Raw genomic sequence first — 19440 nt, forward strand, 5'->3', positions numbered from 1 at the left:
TGTCCTGCAGTGAGAGCGTGTTGGAGCTCTCCATTATGCCAAAGGATGAAGATGTGCTTCAGTTGGTAAGTGTGAGTATGAGATTTTTCACACATATTTTACCCCACCCCACCTCAAATACACACACAAAATAAACCCACACATATTACATGCATTATTTTAGGACACTGCAGAAGTCTGCAGAGATGATTCACGGCGTCACTGTTGAAGAATTTCAAGATTTTGTTAGAATGGCTGCAGAGTGACTCACAAGCTCTCCGCTCTGTGTTTAGATTACAACACATGATCATTTAAAACCACTGGTATCTGTCAAAGTTTGTGCTTGCGGAAAAAAAAACCAACCCAAAAACTTGTCGCTCACACACCCATGTTCCGTAAAACACATTTTTATCGCTCCACAGGTTGCTCTTTCACAAGATCCAACATGCATCGTTAAATGCCCCTCCCATTAACCTGGAGCAACTCGTCGACACACACAAACACCAGATAAGCTGATTTAACTGGTCTTTCTCACAGACGCAGAAACATCACCGTTGCTCCCAGAAATGCCCCAAACTGCCCTCTCCTTCCAAGCGTCCTGCCGTGTCTTAATATTATAAACCCCCTCCTCTGTTGTCTCGCTCCTCCCCTCGCTGCTACGCCTGTATTTGCTGCATTCCTAGCATGACCTCACCAATCCCGCGCACCTCCCTCCACACTCCCACAGGGTGGAGTAAGATGAGGAGGAGGAGAGAGGGAGTTTGGAAAGATCTGAGAGAGGCAGAAACGAGTCGATAGAGCAGATAGAAAAGTCACAAATACAAAGGAAAAGAAAAGAAGTTAAAGTCTGGATGTTTTAGGACGAGGACGCGGTACAAAATGAAGAGCAGAATGTTTTAGCTGCAGAGCTGTCGCATCCGCGGTGTTAGTGAGCTCTTCTTTTTCTGCTTGTGTGGCTTCGGTCTTAACGCACAAGCTGTGGCAAGGCTCTGGATTCTGTTGGACAGCCTAAACGTTTCATTAGGTAAACCTTTAAAAGTGTCAAACTGTCTCTGATTTAAAATGTCTTTGTCATGCGAGTTTAAAAATAACTGGAAGTAGGTGTGTTTTTGGTTTAAATGTGGCAGCGTGGCCGATTCCTGAAATGATCGGGTAATTTAAAGCTAGTTGTTTATATTTGGATTCTCCTAAAGCAGCAAAGTGTGTGTGTGTTCTGTATTTGTTTAGATAACATTAGAGGATACTTTTGTATTTATAGCTAGCTGCAGTGCGGTGAGTGTTGTGGCTTTTTCTCGGGGGAATTCTTCCAGTTTGGTAGCTAGTTTGTGTTTGTGTGGAGAGCCGAGGCCTCGGGGACAAACTGTGGTAATAACGCAGAAGCTTCCCCTTTCAGGCTGTTGTTGTGTGTAAAGCAGAATGACACTGTGCTGTTGTCAAACTTGTTTACAGGAGGAGGCCATTTTTATTTAAACTTCTCATTCCACACATACATAGACGCGCACACAGACACACACCTACCTACCTACCTTTGTAATTTCCCATTTCTTCCTGTCACGTCTGTTCTCACGGTTCCTCCATCTTCCCTCCTTTCTCTAGGCGTACTCCCAGGATGCCTACCTGACGGGTAATGAACCGTACGCTGGGGGAGCTGAAAACCTTCCGCCGCCACCCCCCCTATGTTACCCACGCTCCAAGACGACGTCGGTTTCTGGAGCTCCCCTCTCATCCCCCATGGGCCAGAACCAGCTGGATAACTGGAGTCGCTGGCCAGGTTCTTCCAGCCCCTCATCACCCTTGGACAACCGATCTGCTGTGTGCAGCCCCGCCAGCTGGCAGGAGGGGCGGCCAGGCGAGCCCGGTGGTGTGGGTCACAGCAGTCCAGCCCACCGCACAGAGGAGATCCAGTACGGTATGACCAGCCAGCAGCCTCAGGGCCAGATTAGGGGACGCTCCTACTCTTCGTCTTCCTCCTCCGGAGGCCCTTTGTCCAGCCCGCTACAAGTTCACTACCCCAACCACCATGGTGCCAGCTCTTCACAGGCTCAGCCACGCAAGTCCAGCTCAGCCTGGACCAGTCCCCCTCAGCCACAGGTCAGCCACAGCCGCAGTGACCGCTGCCAGCAGGCCCTCTCTGACTGGTACTACAACCAGCAGCCGGATCGCTCAGTACGCAAGATGCAGACCCGCCATCGGAGCTACTCTCAAGACCGGCTCAGTGAATCAAGGAGGCAGCAGCAGCGTACAGGTGGCTGGCCACACAGCGCCTCCCAGGACACTCTGCTCTTACTTCAGCAGTCAGGACCCGGACCCCAAGGGGAGCCATACTGGACCTACGGAGAGCACACTGCCACTAACTATACTCGAACACGCTCGGAAAATTTGCTCGCCTTCTACGACCACCATGGTCGCTCGTCAGAGATGTTGGACCGAGGAGCAGCTGGACTGGTCTCGCCTCGGATTGACAGGCCCGCGTGGCTCCAGCAGGCCCCCCAGCCTCCCCCGAGGACTGACGCTTACCACAGGCAGGGCAACCATTTTAGCGCAGCGCAAGCTCCTCAAGTGTCCCGGCAGTCACAGCCAACCTCTAAACACCACCCGCAGACCCACACCCAGCCACAGCCGGCGCCCACTCAGAGCAGGCGGCTTCCTCCTGGACAGAGCGTGGACGACCAGCCGGTGGGCTACCGTAGCTACAGCCCATCTTTTTACCGCAAAACAGGCCGCATCCTGCAGCAGGCTCATTCGTTCAGGGACCCTTCATACTCTGGCCCCCACTTAAACTGGAACCCAGTACCTAAAACCAGCCCTCCAGAGGGGACGCCAGCACCTCCCACTGCCTCCACCACAACTCCAGTTGCCTCCGCCACGCCTGAATCCCAGGACAGAGGGTACAGGCCAACAAACCACGAGAGGGAACGAGGGGCAGTGGAAGGGCAGGCTGAATTGGTGGCACAGACCCAGGAAGTGGTGATGAGGCAGAAACCCCCCACCGGGCGGAGGAATGTCCAGGGTATGCGTCACCCTCACTACGCCCTGCCTTTGGATGGGCTAGAACCCTCTTTGTTTTCTCCTGATCCCAAAGACTCAGCCCCAGCTCCCGGTTCCACAGGAGATGTAGCCTCAGGCAAACCAAATGGAAACCTTGCTCCCCTCCCACTAGAGGATGACTCTCTGGCCTCCATCCCCTTCATAGGTGAGTAGGGAGCCTCCAAGCTTCCTCCCATGTCCCTTCTCCTCCTTCCCTAACACAAAAAACCCCACACTGACCTTGAGATTTCATTAGTCGTCCTCTAAAATGTAATCTACACTGAGTGTTTACTGAACGTTAGCGAAAGCTTAACCGAGAGGAAATGCAAAGCAGATGAAAATTAGAATTTGTGTGTTGTTTAATTTCCTCCTCGTCTGCATATTCAGACGCCAGAGTCTGCCCAGACGCAGTTTCCGATCCGTCTGTGAATGTTTGCGTTGGGTAATAGCGGTATTCCCACAGTCTTACGCACCATATTAGTCGTATGTGCGATGGAAGTTCACTAATCCTGCTGGCTGCCCTCCTGACTTTAAGGTCACCTCACTGTGCTGAGGAAATGAGGTGGAGGTCTGGACTTCCTGAATGTGGGTTGTTGTTTAGAGGGATAATTTTCAATTTCACATCTGTGGAGTTTGATTTTGTGTGTTGAGGCGTGACAGGAGCTCAACAGCTACTGACAGTGGTTTTAATCTAAACCAGTAATACTAATAACGATCTGTCATAGCACCGTCCGAGCAGGACATGCAGTCTTTTCTGTTTGTTTTCTACAGTTATGGCCTGCATATGTTGCCGTCAGTGGGAGTTGACTGCGATCGTGTTCGAGCTTGTTTCTTGCTCTGAAAAGGCTCAAACAGAAGGGGCCCTGTAGGCTTCTGATTAGATTCTATCACTTGACACGGACATTAGTCAAAGTCAAACCACAAGCAAATGAAGTCAGCCGGTGAGGCTGGACTTGCCTATATCGCCCACTCGCAGCCTGCGGAAAACTTGCACTAATGTTGAATAGATTCAAATCAGCTGACTGGGAAGCTTTGACCCATCTTGGAATGACTGGATATTTGAGCCAAGCTGCGCTCTGCCCCAGAGAGTCATTTAAAGAGAGAAACTACAGGAAACCAGGAAGGCATCTCTCGGCCTCTCTGTCAATCCGTCAGAGCACATTCTTGCCTCGTACTTTCACCTGAATTAAACGAAACCGAGCAGCCAGAGCAGCAGGTCAGGACATGTTTAATATCCATAAACTGAAACTAGGATAGACAAGAAGTAGTCGTTCTGTCTTTCTGTCTTTTTTCTTTCTGTTTCTTTCTTTCTTTCTTTCTTTCTTTCTCTATCTAACTGACGCAGATGCTGATATAATCGGAGGCTGTTTAGGGACATGCAATTTCACGGGCTGTTGTTTTTCTTCTTCTTTTCAAAGCAAGGGTGTCTGTGAGATAGCAGTTCAAAGGCAAACCGTGTCTGAATGCAGATACTGTATGTTTTTATCAAATCTCGTACACCATATTGAATTTCCCCTAAATTCAATGAAGTGTTTAATACTTTCTCTGTTTCTGGTAGCTCGTACGAAATGAAACGACAAATTATATCGAACGCTGCTGCAGGATTTTATTGTGCGCCCACTTGGAGTCTTTGTAAGCTATAAATTGCCAGGAGGTTTTTGTCATGGTCCTTGTGGGGGAACAGTGGGGGCTCCCGCCTTCAATGCAGCTATTGTACTGCTCTACTAGATGAAGGGTTTTATGTGGGGGGTTCATTCTATGACTGTCTTTACTAGCTGGACCCTGGACATGATGGACTTCGTGTACTGGCCCTCTGTGTTTTCTTACAGGCACCTGCTTTCAATTACTTTGTATTGAAAGCTCAAGCTCATTCTCTCATTTTTCTTGGTCTAAACTTCTCTACATTGAATTACAGTTGCTACAGGTTAGTTTGATAGTCAGTTAATTCTTTGAGATATTTCGTAAGCAGGAGTACAGGGGTATTAATCACCCCCAGCAGCTAGTAAAACATGCTGCAAAAACTCAGGCCTCAGACTATTTATATTCAACTCTTGGCTCTGTATGATGTCAGAGAGAAGGAATATCCCTACGAAACTCCACATGGAGTTCAAACCTTCTAGTTGTGAGGGACAGCCAGTCAAAGGAAAGCTGGCATCTTTGCCCTAAAGGGGGAGGAGCTAAAAGGGTTGGTTTCTGATAGTTCAGAGTCCATGAAATGAGGTCCAGTTTAGATGTAATAAAGATAAATAAGAATTATTTAGAACTGTATATCATGCAGAGGATAAAAACTAGAAATCAAGCACAATAGGTCCCTCTTAATAAAGTAAATATTCCAAAGAGGAATGAGTCTTTAAGCGTTTCTTCTATCTTCACCATTCGTCCAGGATAAATATGAGTCAGGAATTCCTCGTTTACTATACGTACTGTAGAGCAGCAGCACAGTGTACTTCAGTATGCTGCTCCCCTCTGCTGGTCTGTCTCTGTGTCGTGTTTCTGAGCTCACTCTGGCTGCCTGTTAATGACGGCCTTTGTTAAACCCACAGCCCGGCTATTTCTGGGCCGTGCTGTAAACAGGCAGATTCCTTATCCCAGACTGGGAATGTTTTCCGCCTTGTGTCGGCCTCTAAAATGCACAGGAGTGAAGAATAGAAAAGCGAGGGTGGGAAGAAGAGCGTGAAGAAAGGGAAGAGACGAAGGATGTTAGAGGACTGGACTGTAAGAAGAGAGATGGTTATTAAAATGGGGAAAATTCAATATGAAACCAGTGCAGGGTTTTTCTAAAATGACCATGTGGTGGTCAGTTGAGGTGTGGCGGAGTGAGGCTGTGCTGCCCTCTGCTGTTTCCTCCGAGAGCAAACCAGAGCCTCGACGCATTTCGGTCCTGAGAGTTTAAAACATCACGGCAAATCCAGCTTCTCCTCACTGTATGCAAATATCAGACCAGCCCCTAATCCTCACAGTCAGTCAGGAAGTGTGAGCGTGTTTGTGTATGAATGTTTCTGTGCGTTAGAGTTTCATATCCCTTTACTTCACCTGAAACTGCTGATGACTAGTAGCCTGTGTGATCCTAACCATTTTATGCCTTTGTCTTCTTAAATACTACGTTTCTCTATCAGCATAAAAAAAATCCCCAGAATTCTTATGTTGGAAAGGAAAGGAAAAGATCATTCATGCCCAGTAGTTTATTTTCTACCTTTTGGACAGTAACGGTTTCTCTTGCATGTATCAGATCATGCCTACGCTGGGGTAGATTTCACAAAGAACTGAAACCATGAGCCAGTAAACCTGTAACAAAACCCCCTCCTCTCGGTTAGCTACTGAACAGTTCTTCCTATGGCAGCAGAAGACGCAGGTATTGTATTTTCTGTAAGCTTTTTGCCTGTTCAGCCGTGTTCCTGTGTGACTTTTTCTTACTGTAGTTGGGTCGCAGCAATGCTTACTTTCCTGAGAGAGGACAGGAGCTTTTAGTGACTTCATCTGTGTGTTCTTAAGTGACCATATAAATGTATGTTTCTGACTTTCTTGTACTTCTCACGGGAATCTGGAAGTGCATCATGTTAAAGTGTTGTGGTAAATGTTTTAAGGTGGTAGTCAAATTTAAAGATAAAGTGAAAGAAACTGTGAAAAGCGTTTTCTTTTTAAGTTTCTCTGATGGTAATCCTCCAATTCCTCATCGTTCCTCTACCTTAAAACCTCCTCTCCTTACTTTCCCCTAACCCAACCCATTTTTTTCTTACCTTCTCGCCCTTTTTGCTAACACCTAACCCGTCTCCTTCTCTTTCCCCCTTTCCTTCCTTCCCTCCACCCGCCCACAGACGAGCCAACCAGCCCCGGCGCCGATTTGCGCGCCCGGCACGTGCCGGCTTCCTCCGTTGTCTCCAGCGGCATAAGTTCAACGCCCGCCGTGGTCAACAGCCCCGCATCCCCCACCTTCACCTTCCCCCTCACTAGGCTCTTCTCACACGACTGCAGTGAGTGCCCCCTCCTCCCTCCCTTCCTCGCCACTGCATGCAGCCAAAAATTAAGATTCTCTTTTTATTTCCGATGTGGATTTATAAAGCATGAGATTTGAAGAGAGTATAAAATTTTATAACTGCTGTAATTTCCATCTTATGAAGCATTTTGTCTCTTATTGTGTTTTAACTGCCTTATTTTCTTAACACAAATGGGGGGAAAAGCTGAAATCTTGAACTTGAGGACGCACTTAAGTTGTGGAAATTTACGTTTTATTTTATAGAGCTGAAAAAAAGTTTGTTTTTATGAGAAGTGAACTTTAAAATCTCACTTTAAAACGCCTTAAAAACCAAAATAGCTTGACAAGATGAAGTTTCAGCAGTTTGCATGTTGAATTTGTAGATTGGACTTGAACACATTGGTTTAGATCATTTTTTGGTCACAATTCTAAGCGTGCATGAAGCCCAATCTGTGTATTTTCAAATTAATTTAGCCCATTTTGGTGGTGTACAAACCAAGACTTGCATGATTGTGAAAAAGCTGCACAAAAAAATGAATATGGGTGTGTACACCTGTATGCCAGAGGTGAGCAAACGGTCCAAAGAAACCAGTCTAACCCCCACTCCTCTAGCTCATGTCCCTACTCACCATCTCCACCAAGTCGCTGATTCACTCGCCCTGCTAAACCCCCCCCCCCCCCCCCCCCCCCCACACACCTCCTCCACCACCTCCCACTTCCTCCCTCACTGCCCCAATCTCCTAATCCAACACCATCCACTCCGGTGATTGGCATTACATCAACATTCTTTCTGTTTTTTTTCCCTCTTTCTCTTTCTTTCTGCTCTCTTCTCTCTCTCTCTCGTTCTCTCCATCCATTCATTCATCCCTCACTGAGCAGGCAGTATTAAATCCAGTCGCCGTTCCTCCTATGTTCTAGCCATCTCCAGCGAGCGCTCCAAGTCATGTGACGAAGGACTCAACACGTTCAGAGAGGACGGACGATCCTTGTAAGTACTGCAGATCCCGGACATCTGATAGAAATTATATTTCACGTTATTGATATTAACGACTCTTTGTTGTGATGTTATATTCAAGTAGGAGGCTTCCAAAAAGAGTGAAGAGCTTCTTCACAGATGGGGTGAGTTCCTCACTTTTTATTACTGCACATAAACCGACACGATCTGTAAATACTTTGCATGTTATCATAAAATTCGAAGACGAAGCTAAAATGCAAACAAATGCAACTACAGTGGGGCAAAAAAGTATTTAGTCAGCCACCGATTGTGCAAGTTCCCCCACTTAAAATGATGACAGAGGTCAGTAATTTGCACCAGAGGTACACTTCAACTGTGAGAGACAGAATGTGAAAAAAAAATCCATGAATTCACATGGTAGGATTTGTAAAGAATTTATTCGTAAATCAGGGTGGAAAATAAGTATTTGGTCACCTCAAACAAGGAAAATCCCTGGCTCTCACAGACCTGTAACGTCTTCTGTAAGAAGCTTTTCTGTCCCCCACTCGTTACCTTTATGAATGGCACCTGTTTGACCTCATCATCTGTATAAAAGACACCTGTCCACAGCCTCAACCAGTCAGACTCCAAACGCCGCCATGGCCAAGACCAAAGAGCTTTCGAAGGACACCAGGAAAAGAATTGTAGACCTGCACCAGACTGGGAAGAGTGAATCTACAATAGGCAAGCAGCTTGGTGTGAAAAAATCAACTGTGGGAGCAATCATCAGAAAATGGAAGACATACAAGACCACTGATAATCTCCCTCGATCTGGGGCTCCACGCAAGATCTCATCCCGTGGGGTCAAAATGATCATGAGAACGGTGAGCAAAGATCCCAGAACCACACGGGGGGACCTGGTGAATGACCTGCAGAGAGCTGGGACCAAAGTAACAAAGGTCACCATCAGTAACACACTACAACGGCAGGGAATCAAATCCCGCAGTGCCAGACGTGTTCCGCTGCTGAAGCCAGTGCATGTCCAGGCCCGTCTGAAGTTTGCCAGAGAGCACATGGATGATACAGCAGAGGATTGGGAGAATGTCATGTGGTCAGATGAAACCAAAGTAGAACTTTTTGGTATAAACTCAACTCGTCGTGTTTGGAGGAAGAAGAATACTGAGTTGCAGCCCAAGAACACCATACCTACTGTGAAGCACGGGGGTGGAAACATCATGCTATGGGGCTGTTTTTCTGCCAAGGGGACAGGACGACTGATCCGTGTTAAGGACAGAATGAATGGGACCAAGTATCGTGAGATTTTGAGCCAAAACCTCCTTCCATCAGTGAGAACTTTGAAGATGAAACGAGGCTGGGTCTTCCAACATGACAATGATCCAAAACACACCGGGCAACAAAGGAGTGGCTCCGTAAGAAGCATTTGAAAGTCCTGGAGTGGCCTAGCCAGTCTCCAGACCTCAACCCCATAGAAAATCTGTGGCGGGAGTTGAAAGTCCGTGTTGCTCGGCGACAGCCCCAAAACATCACTGCTCTTGAGAAGATCTGCATGGAGGAATGGGCCAAAATACCAGCTACTGTGTGTGCAAACCTGGTAAAGACCTATAGTAAACGTTTGACCTCTGTTATTGCCAACAAAGGTTATGTTACAAAGTATTGAGTTGTATTTTTGTTATTGACCAAATACTTATTTTCCACCCTGATTTACAAATAAATTCTTTACAAATCCTACCATGTGAATTCATGGATTTTTTTTTCACATTCTGTCTCTCACAGTTGAAGTGTACCTCTGGTGCAAATTACTGACCTCTGTCATCATTTTAAGTGGGGGAACTTGCACAATCGGTGGCTGACTAAATACTTTTTTGCCCCACTGTAAATCATCATCAACCCACATTGAATTTAACTAAGGCAATGAATTAATTATGGCAAACCAACATTAATATTTTTAAATGCGGTCATACAAAAAAATGGATGGATGGTTGCACAAACGTCTAAAACAAGTTATTATAATCATTATAATTCTCATTATCAAATTCAGGCTGAGGTTTCGAAGGAGTTTCAAACGACTTCTTCCTGCCACCGCCGAGCTACAGAGACACAAATCATATTAAACTTTTGTCATTAAAACCAGTGAGGTGTTTTTTCTGTGACACGCTGCCATAAAAGAGTCGTAAAGTCTGAAATGAAGTGTTGGGACACGTGGCTTAAGTTTGCCAACGTTAAATATAATTTAACTACAGCTACCGTGAGCTGGTTACACTGGAACACTATGAGTGTGTCTTCTGTTATTACAGCTTTTTAAATCAGCTTTTTATTTGTGCAAGGAAAGGATTGTGTTATGTTTTAATAAAGCTTTTATCAGGTAATATTTGGCCATATGCAAAGACACATAAAGGTGTGATAGCTGATGGTTCAACTGGTGGTTCGTCCGTTGCAAAATCCTGCAGTATGGAAACTACTGCAATCTTCTGCCATGAAAAGCCAGGTCAGCATGAAGAGTGCAGTTTTCTTTGAAACTGTTGCATGGTATTTTTAAAAGCAATTTTAAATTTAAACAATAATTAGCAACACAAAATAATATGCATTGATGTATTTTTGCACGTTATAAAAGAAGCTTGAGAGTTAAAAAATAAACAGAAGGTGAAAACTAGCTGAAACCATTTTGTGAACTTTGAAAACTAACTTTAAAAGAAAAAGTAAGATGCTTACTTTTGATTTCTGTTAAAAAAAATGTTATACAACCAAAATAAAAAAGACTAAAACTAACACTGAAACCAATAGAATCTAAACTAAAACTAAAGATTTTCAGCTAATAAAAACTAACTTGAAATGAGAAAATCCGCTCTAAACACTAGCTAACTGAAAACAGAAAGTCAACAAATTTCCTGAAAACTTTTCCGGTTGTGTTTCAGTCTCTGGACAACATCGGGACAGCGGAGGAGGTTCGGTCGAAACGTCACTCCACCTCGGAGCTGGGAAACATCACTTACAGCGATGTACGGCGAGAAGGATGGCTGCACTACAAGCAGATCCACACCGAGAAGGGCAAGGTGGGCAAATCGAGCTTGATTACAAGTGAAAGCTGGAAAGCATAGCAAAGGAGTCGCATCACATCTCCTCTTTCCTTCACAGAAGGTAGGCAGCGCCATGCGTCCGTGGAAGCGCGTCTTTTCGGTTCTTCGCTCCCAATCGCTGTTCCTCTACAAGGATAAGCGGGAGGCGGTGCTTCGCGGAGCCACGATTGGAGGTTCGGCCGAGGATGAGCAGCCGATCAGCATCCGGGGCTGCCTGGTGGACATCGCGTACAGCGAGACCAAACGAAAGCACGCCCTCCGGCTGACCACCCAGGACTTCTGTGAGTACTTGCTGCAAGCGGAGGACCGGGAGGACATGCTGAATTGGATAAAGCTCATCGGGGAGAACAGCAAGATAGACAACGAGGTCAGAGAACACACTTTTACCGGGCGGATTTTCAATAACTGTATGCATTTAACATGTTCTCAGTGAAAACCTCAGACTCATAATGCAGGCGTGTTTATGTCTCGCAGGAGCTCGGCTTTTCCAGGCAGGCCCTCATTAATAAGAAGCTTAATGACTACAGAAAACAAAGGTGAGTCACCCGATCATGAATATTGCTGTCCTTTCTCCTCATCCTGCCTGGATTTTCCCCTCCCACACACCAGAAAAATGCAGGTTAACTTAAATTGAAGTCAATTTTACTCTAACCTGTCCTGGATTTTTGCCACCGGACGAGCAGATACAGCTAAATGTAAATGAACCACAACAGTAATACCTACGCCGTCTCTCTGTCTCCCCCTACAGTCCAGCTGTCAACAAGCCAGATTCCTCTCCCAAGTTGTCCCGTATGAAGCCTCCCTTCCTGCTCAATAAGACGGAGAACGCTGCCGGAGCGCCACGCTCGCCCAAACCAGAAGGCAAAGGTCAGTGTCGGGGAGACTCGAAGCCATCCACGCTGGCATTCGGCATTTGCTGAATACTGGGCTCTAACTTTGCTATCGACTTTGTCTTCAAACTGATCTTGGGATCAAAACTATAAAGAATTAATTGGACCAATTTTGAGTGTATTTGGAACTCCTCAAAGTTGTGAATAGCTCATCATTTAGTTGTCATATTCACTCTTGTTGTGGAGGCACCTTTAGTCAACTGCTTTGTTGTTTCTTCTCTTTTTTGTCCATATTATTTCAATATTTAATTATACCATGCTAACACAAAGCAACTATACATAAGACTGACCTAAAAAGTGCAACTCTTGCCCAAAGTAAGTACTAATCTTTTCAAATGTTTAGAGATTTATTTATTTTTTTATCCCATTCTATTAAAGCAGTCTGCTGGTTTTCAAAACCTTTTTTATTTTTGTTTTAATGGGCGACAGCCTTTAGATAAGAAGGTGTTTAGTCAAACATGGAAGTTGCTAAGTTTCTGTTCAACCTGCCTACAGATGAGAGCAGCCCTCCAAAGTCTCCATGGGGAATTAACATCATGAAGAAGGCAAAGAAAGCTGGGCCCAAAGCTTTCGGTGTGAGGCTGGAGGAATGTCAACCTGGTACAAATAACAAGGTTAGCCACACGGACCTCTGTCACCACCTGAATGCGGTAAAACTGTTTTCCTTATTTTCTGTGATCACACGTTTCCGTGTCTCCTTCTGCAGTTCGTTCCAATGATTGTGGAGATCTGCTGTGGCCTCGTGGAAGAGATGGGTCTGGAATACACCGGCATTTACCGAGTCCCGGGGAATAACGCCATGGTGTCGCTGCTCCAGGAGCAGCTCAACAAGGGCGTGGACATCAACCCTGCAGAGGAGGTGCAGGAATATAAATATACATTCAGTCGTGTAAAAAAAAAAAAAAAAAAAAAAAGTGCAGCCTCTTTCATTTCTGAGATTTTACATATCAGCACATAAAAAAATCATCTGGTGCTTCGTAGGTCTTAAAATAGCCTGTAAACGCAACCTCAGATGAACCTCAGTGCTGTAATTTATTTAGCAAAAAATAAGCCAAACTCCAGAAGCAGTAAGTACACACTTATTGCTTCACAGGAATTAAGATGGCAAGTGGCAGCCAGGTGCTGCTAATTGAATGCACTTGATAAACTGATCATTAGCAAGTTTGAGCGCCTCATTTCCAAACAATTCGAAGCCTGTTATTGTCCAAGAGGTAGAAATGGAAAACCTTCAAGAACAGCTGCCAGTCTTTCCAAAGATTGTTTGAAAAGATTCCAGGAAATTCCTCGACAACAATGTGAGAGGCTTCTAAAGTCATGCAGAAAACCACAACTTAAAGTTATTGCTCCTGAATGTGTTTCTACAAGCCTGCTGAATCATTGGGATCTACTTTTTTTTTTTTTACATGATCATTTTTTTTACAAGAATACTGTCGATCCTCAAAGAGAGGGAAAAAAGCAACAATTAACTGGCGCTTTTAGTACAAAAGGCGATTGGTAACGATATCTGAGTCGTCTCTGTGTGCTCTGTCGTCTGCAGAAGTGGCAGGACCTCAATGTCGTCAGTAGTTTACTCAAATCCTTCTTCAGGAAACTCCCAGAGCCACTCTTCACCAACGGTGAGACCAACAGGTTCCAACATGCCATCGCAAAACATCGCTACGCAGCCTAATCACACGGCTTCATCTGACTTTTTATATCTTCTCATATCTTAACAGACAAGTACAACGACTTCATCGATGCCAATCGGATGGAAAATGCATCCGACAGACTGAAGACCATGAAGAAGTTGGTACGTGTTTACCCGCTTGGGTTAAGTGCGCGCAGAAGTCGGGCAGGTTAAACAGGTTTACGGTTTTGACGTTTCATTTTGTTTTCCTTTCATTCGTATAGATCCGCGACCTCCCAGATCATTATTACCACACTCTCAAGTTCCTGGTTGGTCACCTGAAGACTGTAGCTGACAACTCGGATAAAAACAAGGTGGGATAAAGGGAATTTGTAAACGCGGACGAAATGTATCACCGTTAAATGACAATTTCCTTCAGTTAAATGCAGATAAAACAGAAACTTTGATTATTGCACCTGATCACATGCTCTCAGAAATTAGGCAGCATATCAGTTTTTTAGACCCTTTATTTCAGTTGAGTCTCAGAAACTTAGGTGTTATATTTGACAGTTCAATGTCTCTTGAGAAACACTATAAACAACTTGTCCGGAACTGTTTTTATCATCTAAGAAACATTTCTAAACTCAGACTACTGGTGTCAAAGGCAGAACTTGAGATGATTATTCATGCTTTTATTTCTTCTCGTTTGGATTATTGTAACGGTCTTTTTACGTGTCTCAACAAATCAGCTCTGGATCGCCTTCAGTCTGTACAGAATGCAGCGGCAAGGCTTTTAACTGGTACAAATAAGAGGTCACACATTACTCCAGTTTTGGCTTCTCTTCATTGGTTGCCTGTAAATTTTAGGGTTCATTTTAAAATTTTAGTTGTAACTTTTAGAGCTCTGCACGGTGAAGCTCCCCAGTATATCTCTGACCTGTTGAAACCTCATGCTTCATCCCGAGCACTTAGGTCTTCAGGTCAGAGGCTACTGGTGGTCCCACGTACCAGGTTTAAAACACGTGGGGATCGGGCTTTTCAGGCACTGGCACCTAGGCTGTGGAACTCTCTGCCGTTGTCTTTACGCTGTCTAGACTCTACTGACTCCTTTAAAAAGCAGCTGAAGACATTTTTATACAAACGGGCTTTTAATTAATTTTAACTTGTATGTCTGATCTTATTGTAAAGCACTTTGTGATTTTTATCTGTGAAATGTGCTATATAAATAAATTTTACTTACTACTTACTTACTTACTTACCGTTAAGTATTTGGTATTAATGTCATCAATATGTTCCTGGCGTCTCTAGATGGAGCCTCGTAACTTGGCTCTCGTGTTTGGGCCGACGCTGGTTCGGACGTCTGAGGACAACATGAAAGACATGGTCACTCACATGCCCGACCGCTACAAGATCGTAGAAACGCTCATACAACACGTGAGAGATGCAAACGCGCACGTACAGTATAATTCATCCTTATTAGTATCCAAGTCATGCTCAGCATTTCTTTCTCCGGCTTTCTTGCAGTGCACCTGGTTTTTCACTGACGAGCTAGACAAGGATGAGAAGGTATGCTTTCAAAGGCAGTGATAGATGCTGCAACTGACCAAAAAAAGTGCAGAATGTTTGGCACAAAGTTGCAAACGTCACTGCAAATAACTGGAAAGCAGCTCTGCGAAAGAATCTCTATTGCTCTAGAAAATGACAGGAAAAAAAGAAAATCCACTGTTGCGGGAATTTGAAACATTGTATCCAACATTTTAAGAAAAATGACTGGTTGATTGAAGAGTCACATCATTCATTATTTCTTTTTATTTGGTCATTTAATATTTTTTCATGATGTAATGGAGCTCTCTGACAAACCCAACAAGTCACTCTGCTGTTCGGTGGCGACATTTAATTTTTAATCTTTGTGAAATTGGAAAATTGTCGAGACATGCTTTCAAAAGCAAATCATTCAAGACTTATTGACCTTTCTAGGAATTTTCTTCCAGTTTCAATAACTAATATTTCCCTAATGATAATTGTCTCATAAGTATGCAGCAGCTGCTACACTTGATCTCCAGAAATGGAGCTGAATTAATGATAGCTGCATTTGAGCTCTTGGCCTAGGGATTGAGATGCTAGCCACGTCCCCAATTTCAGTCTGTCTCACTCTGTTCTTCATTTGCTGTCATGTACTGCCCATAATAAAGATATAAAAGGCCTCTAAAACTACGGCGGATACTTGACAGTTTATGGATGCAATGCTCCGAGTTTTTAAAGTAAATCTACCCCGTCCCTGCAGACACCAGTGGACACGGAGGACGTGCAGCCCGCCCCCAACATCGACCACCTGCTCTCCAACATCGGCAGGACCGCTCTGCTCGGCGAAGCCTCGGGTGAGCGCGCCGTTTACAGCTCCGCCTTTCTTTGACGAGCCGCACCAGTAGCACTGAGTTAGAATTAGTAAACGCGAAACGAATGCTGCTGCTTTTCATTTAAAGCTGGAAGTAGGTAATTCCTCACTTGTGTGTTGAATGTTGTGCGGCCAGGTTTGTCTAAAACAAGACAACAGTAATACATTTATAAATATTAAAAGAAACCAATGATCACCGAAGTTCCACTGAGAGGTTTTTACAATTAATCTGAAGGAATATATTTCTAGGACTAACAGATTCTGTTTGCTTAAAGGCAGTTGATAGAATTCCTGGCCTGATTCAGAATTCTCCTTGGAAGTTTGTCCCAGTTTAAAGTATGATTTCCCTACTTTCCAACAGAACTGGAAAGCAGCTTAAGGAATGAACATCCGTTAGCAGTTTGAGTGTTTCTGTGTTTGATAGTGTGCCTTTACTTCTCTTCTTTCTGCTGACCTCTTTTTTTCCCCCTCCATGTTGCTCACCTTTCACTTTCTCTGTACATTTCTGCATTTCCTTCTCTCAGCTGAGCCTGTGGAGCAGCCACTGCGGTAGGATGGCACTGTTTGTGTGTGTGTGAGTGTGTGCGCAACCAAATCAGTGCACCATACTGTGAAAGTAATAATAACGGGTGTGAGAGAGTGTGTGTGTGTGTGTGTGTGTGTGTGTTAGCGGTGGTGATGGTTTGTGTCTCCATGGTCTCCATTACCCTCCTGAAAGTCAGCATCTCCCTCTCAGCGTCAGACTGAAGTCTCTGTAAAAACATGTCACTTCAATGTCGGCCCCAGTCTGACTAATGAATTAATGGATGACTGGATGCTCTCTGAGTGTTAAAGCTGCTTTATCTGACACCGGAGTGTAAACTGTGCTCTGTCACTGAGAGACAACTCCTTCACTGGTGGCCTGTGCCTTGCCGAGCACTGCGCTGCACTCATCCTACAGGCAATTTCGGTCTGTGTGGCCCCATCGTAAAAATCCTAACCCCACTTCTGCCTCTAAAAGGACTCTGCATGGTGCTGTTTCATTGTTTCATTATCCCTTCAAAAGAAAATATTTTGTGTAAAAGCTTCAAGATGGCAGCTGGAAGCTCCCTCCTTGTAGCCAAAGTGAGTGCAGACGTAACAGGAAGTCTGTTTAGCTAATTACTTGGGGTGGACTCACAGAGACGTGTCCTCTCATGTATTATCGGCACAGTGTGAACTAGGAATGTCTAATGTGGCACTGGCATATATGGTAACAAGCAAAGCATCTCAAATTATTATCTTTTAAAAAAATATATGCAAAATAAGGTTATTAGGAAAATTACATTCACAGTTTGTTCCGTACTTGCTTGTCAAACTGTAAAGTTGCTATGTAGGGCAACATATAACTGTATTTGAGTCAGGACTACTGTAGTCTGTTCTGAGGTTTCCTAACAGCCAGCCTGCATACAAGCAGGAAGAGCAGCAGACCTGGCTTCAGTTGCAAAGGATGTGGTACTCATGTAGTCAAACACATTGCAAAAAGAACAGCTGGGGTGGAGATGGGTTGCAAAGCGGCTTAAATTATGCGCCTTATATGAGATTTGCCTAGAAATGTATCAGCTGATGTAAGCTTGTACTGAGATTGGTTAATCTGCCGGGGCTGCACTTGAGCTTCACTTTGCCTTACCCCTGAGATCTAAGTTATCATCAGTGATGATCCTAGCCTTCACTTTAACCCCGTGCTACTAGAATGTCTTTTCAATCAAGGCCAAAGAAAACTCCAAATTTTTTCCAAAAGTACTTTTTGCTTGTCTCCAAACATAGGGTTAGGGTTCAAAGCTCGGACTGGGATCATCACCAGTGATGGTATGGAGAGAATACTCAAGTATCCCACCCAACAAATTCATATTTAACATGTGTAATATCCTAATAACGTATACCAAATCTATACTAATCAACAGAATTATACAGATGAAAACAAAAAAAATGTTCAAGAAGAAACAGAAATCCTGCGATCCTCACATTAGAAAAGTTCAGATGAAAACGATTCAAAAGGGTCGTCTGTTAATATTTAATTGTTTCTGTCTATAAAGTCCGCTCATAGCTGTCGCCATAGTTAACTTAAGAGGCCAGATTGTTGTTGGTTTTATGGGTGATTTACAAAAGTTGTTTTCTAAATCCAGGCGCAGTCGATTCATTTCTTACTTTGCTCTCTAATTGTAAATAGTGACAGTAGTTTCTTTATATGCTAAAGCCAGTTTGGGCTGGCATAATGTAGTGGGTAAGTGATGTTAGTGTAGCAGTAAGAAAGGCTGTGTTACATTTTGAATGTCATCACCAGCTTTCTAGTAAACGAGAAAACGTCTCTAAGCTGAGCAGAAAATACACTGACGTGATCATTACTGCTGACTCCCTGAGAAACAGCTCCATCCAGAAAACCTTACCAACCCTCGCCGGTTTCTCACGAGATTTGGGTGTTCCCTTTACTACGATACACGAAAGACAAATCCAGGGCTTCATTCCTGCATTCATTTGTGAGGAATGTGTTTCTTTTCGTACTGCTTCTTTCACTGACCGATGCCATCCGTGTTTTTCGTGATGTCATCAGTGTGTGCCGTGATTTTTCTAATGAGGTTTCTCCTCCAACACCAAACCCTGCTTCCCCCCCCCCAATCATTGTTTTCCCTGAACACAACTCCAGTGTGTGATTCGGTGTCTTTGTTCTCGTTATGGTCCGAGGCCACAGAGGAAAACAAGTTCCTTTAGAAATCCATCACAGGAATTGGAGATACAACTGCAGCTGCACTGCTCACTGCAGAATAAACCATTGTATAGAGATGCAATTGTGATTTTTTTTTTCATTTAAGGTTAAGGAGCAGAACATCATATGCATAAATTTAATCCAATCAAAACTGTTCCATCTGCATCTGCCAGGTCATTGTCGACCCCTTTATAGGGGCTTAGTTAACTTACACTCTTTTAACAAAATGTTCCTCTACAAGAAAAAAGAGTCTAATGCTGTCAAAATGTATTAGACCTTATAGGAAATCTAACATCTTCTTGTTTATGAAAATGTTTCCTATTTGCTATGTGACCAAACAAAATTAACCCTGACCCCAGACAGGTTGCCATGACCTCTGCGTTAGTCCCTGAAGCATCCATCACCATAAAAACAGCACAGAATGAACCACTGCCTGCAACATGTGAAGTACTGATTAAAACTTTTTGCAGTTTTCTGACAATAAACACAATTTTATCCAAAAATTAGCCGCACGTCAAGAAGCAATGTCCCAGGCGGTGTTGTCCACTTTGCACCTGATGGAAAACAACCTGCTTCATAGCAAAATCAGCATTAAAGTCTGTAGGAACATACAGGGAGCAGTGCAGGAGCAGTTATTTTATTTATTGTTGTTTTTTTTCCTTTTATAAAAAAGTGATGATCACAGCAACTCCCTCTGTGTCCTCCGCCATGACTGTTCTGGCCTTTTGTTTACTTTGTCCGTTCTGACCCACAAATGTCTCCATTTCCTTTTTCCCAGATTCAACCAACAGTGATTCAGCGAAATCAAAGGTAACCTCT

General features: G+C 44.2%; 1 protein-coding gene across 12 annotated transcripts in view; it reads left to right on the top strand.

The window, feature by feature from the left end:
* arhgap23a (Rho GTPase activating protein 23a) overlaps nt 1-19440 on the top strand; it is a 70128-nt gene that overhangs the window by 46756 nt on the left and 3932 nt on the right. For 3 of the 12 annotated variants that reach the window (XM_087839982.1, XM_087839981.1, XM_087839975.1), the window contains exons 6-23: nt 11-71; nt 1576-3172; nt 6822-6977; nt 7859-7967; nt 8056-8098; nt 10847-10984; nt 11067-11375; nt 11483-11544; nt 11757-11875; nt 12394-12512; nt 12605-12757; nt 13436-13514; nt 13614-13687; nt 13789-13878; nt 14813-14938; nt 15029-15070; nt 15789-15882; nt 19400-19431. In XM_087839982.1, the coding sequence (XP_087696108.1) occupies nt 11-71; nt 1576-3172; nt 6822-6977; nt 7859-7967; nt 8056-8098; nt 10847-10984; nt 11067-11375; nt 11483-11544; nt 11757-11875; nt 12394-12512; nt 12605-12757; nt 13436-13514; nt 13614-13687; nt 13789-13878; nt 14813-14938; nt 15029-15070; nt 15789-15882; nt 19400-19431 (3403 nt within the window). Of the gene's footprint in view, nt 1-10; nt 72-741; nt 1004-1575; nt 3173-6821; nt 6978-7858; nt 7968-8055; nt 8099-10846; nt 10985-11066; nt 11376-11482; nt 11545-11756; nt 11876-12393; nt 12513-12604; nt 12758-13435; nt 13515-13613; nt 13688-13788; nt 13879-14812; nt 14939-15028; nt 15071-15788; nt 15883-19399; nt 19432-19440 lie in introns of those variants that run through there. The other 9 variants (XM_087839976.1, XM_087839979.1, XM_087839980.1 and 6 more) reach the window with 9 other exon arrangements.

Source organism: Neolamprologus brichardi, chromosome 4 (assembly GCF_056152115.1).
Source record: "Neolamprologus brichardi isolate AB-2024 chromosome 4, ASM5615211v1, whole genome shotgun sequence".
Lineage (NCBI taxonomy): Eukaryota > Metazoa > Chordata > Actinopteri > Cichliformes > Cichlidae > Neolamprologus > Neolamprologus brichardi.